The sequence below is a fragment of the Ostrinia nubilalis genome, chromosome 7 (genome assembly GCF_963855985.1).
Source record: "Ostrinia nubilalis chromosome 7, ilOstNubi1.1, whole genome shotgun sequence".
Taxonomy (NCBI): Eukaryota; Metazoa; Arthropoda; class Insecta; order Lepidoptera; family Crambidae; genus Ostrinia; species Ostrinia nubilalis.
The window spans coordinates 15537252-15544628 of NC_087094.1; the positions used below are offsets into that span (position 1 = coordinate 15537252).

Consider the following 7377-nt stretch of genomic DNA (forward strand, 5'->3'; position numbering starts at 1 on the left):
CAAATGAAAGGAAAACCATGAAATCCTAAATTATCTTAATTATTTACAGAAAATTGTATGGTATGGTAGAGAATTTTCGAAAAAATTTCGAAAATCTATGAATGCAGTTTTCTTTCTTTTCAAAAATAAAGGAGTATTTCTTTCAGTAAAATTTACTATCTACAGTATTAAGAGTACTTTCCCTCCAGGTGGTATTACAAAATTCCACCCTGTATAAGTCAGTTAGTGCGACACGACACCTCACCTATTTAAACAGACAACGCCTGCGGAAGCCGTCAATCTCGAAGCGATTGTGCATCAACCGCGACGTCTGAACTCTGAATTCAAGTAAAATGGGGTATTTACCGCAGTTTTCTATTATATGCTGCCTTTTGATCGGCATCAAAGCAGCCGTGAACGACCGATACTACCCGCGATACCATCTCGCCCCACCTCAAGGGTGGATGAACGACCCCAATGGATTCAGCGTCTTCAATGGCGAATACCATTTGTTCTACCAATACAACCCATTGTCAAGCCTTGAACCCGGCATTGCCCACTGGGGACACGCAGTCAGCGAAGATCTATTCCACTGGGAACATTTGCCAATAGCAATGTATCCAAACAACACCTATGACAGCTCTGGCGTTTTCTCCGGCAGCGCACTTATCGAAGACGATATAATGTACCTCTTCTACACTGGAAACGTGAATCATCCCAACGAGCAACCAAATCGCGAGCAGCGACAAGCCCTAGCTGAAAGCACCGATGGTATCCACGTTACCAAGTATGAAAATAACCCAATAATTATGGCAGATGATCGCCAGCCAAACATCCGTGATCCCAAAGTATGGAAGCATGGCTCTAAATACTACATGGTTTTGGGAAATTCCTTTGAAAATGATACTCTTGGCCGTGCCCTTCTGTATTCCTCAGATGACAAAATAAATTGGGAAGAAATTTCTGTCCTTCATGAATCAGACGGTTCACTTGGATTTATGTATGAGTGTCCCGATTTCTTTAAATTGAATGGTAAATATGTTTTGCTGTTTTCTTCTCAAGGTATCGAGCCGCAAGGCGACAAGTACAGAAATCTTTTTCAGACGGGCTATATTGTCGGTAATTTCAATTATGAGACAAATGAATTCCATCCTATAACCTCATTCCAAGAACTTGATCATGGCCATGACTTTTATGCTACCCAAACTATCAAAGACAACAGGGGCCGTCGGTTACTCGTGGCTTGGTTTGACATGTGGGAGCGAAATTACCCACAGGCACAAGATGGATTTACCGGTCAAATGACGATCGTACGTGAATTGCATTTGACAAGAGATAATAAGCTTATTCAGGAGCCGGTTTCGGAGGTTAAAGCGGTGAGAGCGAATCGTGTACGCCGCGGTAAAGGACGTGTTGGTGATGTAGTCACATTTGAAGATAAAGCTGGCGAGATAGACATTTTGGGGGATAGTTCAGAGGATTTAGAAGTGGTCATTGAAGGCGAAGGGTCTACTGTGACGATTTCTTATGATGCTAGTAATGGCACAGTTACATTGGACCGTGGTGGTGATGATGGAGTCCGCCGCACCGAGTGGAAGCCTAGCGGAAGTATATTGAAGTGGACGATCTACGTTGATGCCAGTTCTATCGAATTGTTCTGCGGCAAGGGAGAGGTGACGTTCTCTAGCAGGTTTTTCCCTGATGGTGAAGTGTCGGCGCGTATTTCTTCGGGCTGCGCCGAAAAGTTTTCTGTGTATAATTTAAAACGCACCGTGAAATCACCTGAAGATGAAACTGAACAGTAAAATGTTTTGACTCAAGCTGAATTTCAAAAGTATGTTCGTTGAAATATTATTTGTTTCAGTTCGCTTATTAGACAAAAGTTCCTATTATAATATGAAAACATTGTAATAAAATATAAGCAAAGTAGCTTCTGAAACGTTTAGAAATTTCAAAGAAACATGAAATTAATTTTAATTATGTTTGTCTTTCATTTACATTTCCTGTTGTCATTATGTTCGACATTATGTTGTTATGTAGTAGATAATGTCGTAATGACGTTGTTTACTTGTGTCCACTCTTGCAAAATTTTAGATATAATTTAACAGGAAAATGTGATTATAGGCATATAACGAGGTATTCATCAAATAAAAGAGTAGGTAATTTCTATTGTGTGAGCTGTCAGTCCATTTCATAGGATTCCCCTATAGAATTACCTATAATTTAAGGTAAATACGTCAATCGAACATCAACTAAATTGACTATTCATCGATTTCAAAGCACACCACCTAAATATTTTAAGGTATTTAACAGAATATTGTCATGAATGCAAAAAAAAACTTAAAAATTAAAATAGAAGAGCATAAAGTTAGATCATAAGAAAATCTCTATACGAAATATTTCCCTAAAAATTTAGGTTGGTCAAAATGTACCAAAAAAAAACTATTATTTTTTCTATTATAACGAAAACAGTTTCAAGATTTGATTGAACAGTTACACGAGCACAGTTCATAATTGTTTCCGAACTCAAGATTCGATTTGAATACTCCGAAATCCGTTTCCAGAACCACAGAAGCTTAACAAAAGCTTAACGCAAATCTTTGTTGCGGGGTTTACTCGTAATCCGAAATCGAATACCGAAAAAATTTCAAACTTTCCATTAAAATTATTATCGGTTTGTTTGGCTTTGGAATTAAATGGAATTAATACGGTCCACTAAATTAATTGCTTTTTACGCAAAGATGCAATGAGTGTTAATTTTCAATTTGTTGATGACTCGATTAATCGTCGTATGCTAGAATAGAACACTTCGTGCTAATCTATAGGAAAATGTGTTACCTGATGTTAAGCGTAAGTTTTGTCTAGGGTATGTACGTTGGGTGAATATGAATTTACTAGATTCATACGAATCAGACGATGGCATTGAATTTAACATTGTGGTATTTTGTGTGGCATCTTCCTGCCAGAATTGTCTAGCCAGCATAGGGAGTGTAATGTAGTGTAGGCCAAATTATCTCTTATGGTCATGAAGACTTAGCCTATGCGCAGACCATCGATTTTTAATCGGCCTATAGTGTAGTCGGGCAGTTGATCAATAGGTATGGGCATGTATGGAAGTGCGCACATTACACCGATTGATTCTTCATACAAATTAGAATCGGGCCCAACTATTGGCCGACTAAAAACCGGTGGTCTGCGCATAGGCTAAAGCTCATAGCAGACTTATCAACTCGGAAAGGGATCGCCTTTCGCGCGCTGTCAAACGCGAGGCGAGGCGTTTACATTACGGTGCGGATAAGACGTGTGCGTTGCAGTATGGAGTTTCATACAAAGAATACTGACCGCCTCAAGTTCCGATCCTTTTCCGGGTCGACAATATCGGGTCGAAATGTACGACGACCTTAAATAACTTGATCGTGGCGATTATGTAGGTGGCTTCAATAGGTGTGATTTTGCACCAAAAGTGTATGGTCTGATGTGGATTTCTGTGTTCTAAGTGCCTTTCACTCTTGTCTTGAGAAGCTCTAAATAATGGTCACAAACACAAATGGACAATGACCTCCATTAGCCCCATGACATGGGGCTATAACCACAGAATACATAATAGTAGCAACAGAAATTGCACTCCTTTGAGTAGGATCAGATGCCGACATTTTAACGGTAATAATAATAATGCAAAATATCCAACGCACATGGTGCATTCGAAATCGCACCTTACTACTACGCTCACAAGAGCGCAATTTTTTTGTGTTCAGAATTGATCTACCTCACAGCTCAAGCGTCAGGGTTGTATAAGCAAAGTAAAATAAATAAAAACTTAATTTTAAGAAGCATTTATTGTATTTACGATTGGTAAACTTTAATCTAGTGGTGTTTGTATAATCGTACCATCTCTAAAGTACTTATTAATAAACTTCAGTGTTGCGATAATTTAAAATTGGACAAACATTTTTAAAAGGTGTAATGTCGGAAAATAGACACGGTGAAGTAAAGTTAATGATTATATTAGCTAAAATATTTTTTTTGCTACAGTTTTTTGTCATAAGTATTCAAAATTATTTAAAAAGTGTAGTTTTTATTAATTATTTAAATTACTACAGTTAATTATTATTCCTAAATATTACGATTTTCCATTAAAGAAGGATAACAGTGCTGTTGGAACAATAAACCTTGATTGTGATGATGATCGACCGAGCGTGTAGAAATACGCGTGTGCTCACAGGCGCGTGGCGGCCATGACTGATTTGCAACTTGAAGTTGTCGCGCGCTGTAGGTAATTATCTCGGCCGGCATAGGCGAGTGACGGAGGCCTGCTATAACGATACCTCTGGGCTCAAAGGTCGTAAAGGACAAAATACCGAAAATGAGTTATTTATACAGTTTTACTCAGAATTTAATTCTCTATCGATCTGTATATTTAGTTTGTCGAAATTCCCAAAAAAAGTGCCTTTACGACCCATCATATTTGATAAGCTAAACAGAATTCATCGTGAAAATTGGGATGTAAATACCATTTGATTTTTTAGTACAGTTACCATGGTAGTAAAGAACAAGTAAACGCAAATTTTTGGGCGTATAATGTACATGTAGTATATCTATTGTCCTATACAACCTTACATTTTCATACCCAAGTCTAAATAATTTGTCCTTTACACCCTTAGATTATCTAAACAAATATTTTAAAAATCTACACAGTGAGGATATTAAAATAACTGTGAAGGTAAATTTTATAGACGTTTCTTATAGTATTTAAGTATGTGCGTTTGGAACAAATGAAAGAACCTAAAAAATCATCAAAAATATACAATAAAACCATTTAAGAGTGTAACATTTATGTGATTTGTACATATACAATGATAACATCTACCCACATCGGGTAAAGTAATGTTGCTTTTTATTATTTCTCATATTTTGAAGAAACTAGGTATTTGTCAGGTATAAGATAATTATTAAAAGATGATTTAAGAAAATAAAAACATGCTATAAAATAACGTATTACCTAATTAAGTTAGGATAGTCATTATAAAAATTGAAAAAATGAAAAAGCTAGATTTGTTAAAAATATTATGAAAAAAAAAGTCACCTTACTGTAGTACCTTAGGTGTCATTATTTTGTATGCACAAATCACACAAATACTACACTTTACAATGATTTTAATTGATTTCCTAGTAATTTTCAACCGACTTCAAAAAAAAGGAGGAGGTTCTCAATTCGACCCGTATGTTTTTTTTTTTCTATGTTTGTTACGCGATAACTCCGCCAATTATGAACCGATTTGAACAAATCTTTTTTCGGCGTATAGGTAATACCTCAAGGGTGGTCCCATTTAAATTTAATAATAGAAAAAAAACCCTAAGGGTGGAAAATTGGGGATGAACTTTTTTATACGCAATATCTCCGCCGATTATAAATCAATTTGAACGATTATTTTTTTGTTGAATAGGTATTATCAAAAGGGTGGTTTCATGCGAATTTGAAGAAAATATTTCACCCCCAAGGGTGAAAAATTGGGGATGAACTTTTTTATACGCAATATTTTTAAATTTTTTTTGTGTTCACGCATTTGAAGTCGGTTTTATTTTTTAAAAAAGTTAATTATGACTAACGCCCTTGGTCAAAACCACTTTTGAGTTTTGACTGTTACAATTATAATAAATTAGTATAGTTTCTAAAGTTATTTGGATCAGCTAATAAAGAATAACTAGTAGGAAAAATATTTACACAACATGGGAAAATATATTATGTTGAGACTTAATCTACTAAAAAGCGTGAATGCAGTTTTTTTCGAAGTTATGTTTTTATATTAAAAATAATTGGCTTTTAAAAACGGTATTATGTAGGAGTAAAGTAAGTGGATGTACTTTACTGGAATGAAAATCTTCCTACTTGTAATCTTACTTACCTAACTTTTCTACTTTTATACCAAGTAGGTACAATGACATAATTTTAAGTTACTATGAATTAATAATGTTTAATTTATTTAGAATTTAGAATAGTAATTATTCTAAATTCTTGTTAAATAAATAATAAATAATTAATATAGTTTGGTTTTCGTTCGTCCTTAATAATTCTATTCTATCTGCATTATCATAAGGTCAACTGATGGACTGACTGCCCTATGGAATTAAATCCGCTATTTGTAGTTTTTCGAAACAATAATAAATGATTAAATAAATAAATAAAATTAAATTGGTTTCGGTTTTTCCTATAAAGTAGACATTTATGAAGTTTTATTTAAAAGCATCATAATATTTATTTTCTAAATTAGCTTTTATATCGAAAATAGTTTCTTCTAGTTCGAAGATATCAAAACTTCTACTTAAATAGTTTCATAAATTGTGTGCATTAAATTATGAAGCTGCGGAAAATCATTTTATTTTATTTAAAAGACCATAATTCATTAAAAATGTGTGAAGAAATGGTATATTACATATGAAATACCATTAAATATTAAATATTTAAGCTAAATCATCAATTTACCCTTTCATAATACCTTACCTGGGTGTCCCGTTACGACCCATGAAAACCTACAAAACTATGTAAATTGTCATTTATTACCTTAGTTTTGTAGTTTTGTGAAATAAAAATAGACTTACGTCCTGAGTAACTTGCCTAGGACGAATATTTGAGGGGCGTAAAGGTCTTTTTATTGTAATTTTTAGGGCGTAAAGGAAATCTATCTCAGTAAATACAGCTCTAGTCCAGTTTTTCAATACCTCTTCGGAAAATGCTGTGAATTCTAAGCACTTTCTTCATAAGTCATAATTTAATAGCTCAAAAAACAAAAAAGTTATCGTCGAATAAAAAAATAAAAAAACGTTTTTTGCTTCTCCTGAAAAGTCGTACTTTGTCCTTTACGACCTTTGAGCCCAGAGGTATCGATAAAGGGCTCCTTCCGCAAGCTGTCAAGCCATTGTCTTTACAAATGACACCATTCACAACATCATTTTGCCCCACAATGTTAACGCGGATTGGTCCTAGCATCTTCCTGAAATATTATAGCGAGGAAATGAGCTGAAGAATGAGGATTGATTGAAAGGAGTGGTTATCAGTTTCATGTGAAAGTGGGCAGGAAATTAAACAACATTAAATTGTCATCCACATACAACTTTTCCACATAGGCATCTAATTTTCTGCATGCATCATAATACTACTTCACGTATTATCTATATATACCTTTCGAAAGAACTAAGTTATGTACTTACCTGAAATTTCAGTCAGGGCGTTAAATTCGTAAAGACAACTTTACTATGATTTCACCCGAAAACTGGTTACCCTGGGTTTTTGTGAATTTAGGTATAGGAATAATATTTGATCTAGAAAATAAGCTAACTTTTCTCGCAAACATACTGAAAGGGATGAAATTTAATGAAGATGGAAATAAAGATAAACTACAG

At 34.6% G+C, this 7377-nt stretch overlaps 1 protein-coding gene across 1 annotated transcript; it reads left to right on the forward strand.

Moving 5' to 3' along the window:
* The first annotated feature begins 270 nt into the window (after nucleotides 1–270).
* On the forward strand, nucleotides 271–1959 carry LOC135073655 (sucrose-6-phosphate hydrolase-like). The gene has a single exon (XM_063967812.1). The coding sequence runs from the start codon at nucleotides 333–335 to the stop codon at nucleotides 1782–1784; it is 1452 nt and encodes a 483-aa protein (XP_063823882.1). The 5' UTR covers nucleotides 271–332; the 3' UTR covers nucleotides 1785–1959.
* Nucleotides 1960–7377: the final 5418 nt, after the last annotated feature.

Coding starts and splice junctions, on each gene's coding strand:
- LOC135073655 (XM_063967812.1), top strand. CDS start 333: ATGGGGTATTTACCGCAGTTTTCTATTATATGCTGCCTTTTGATCGGC.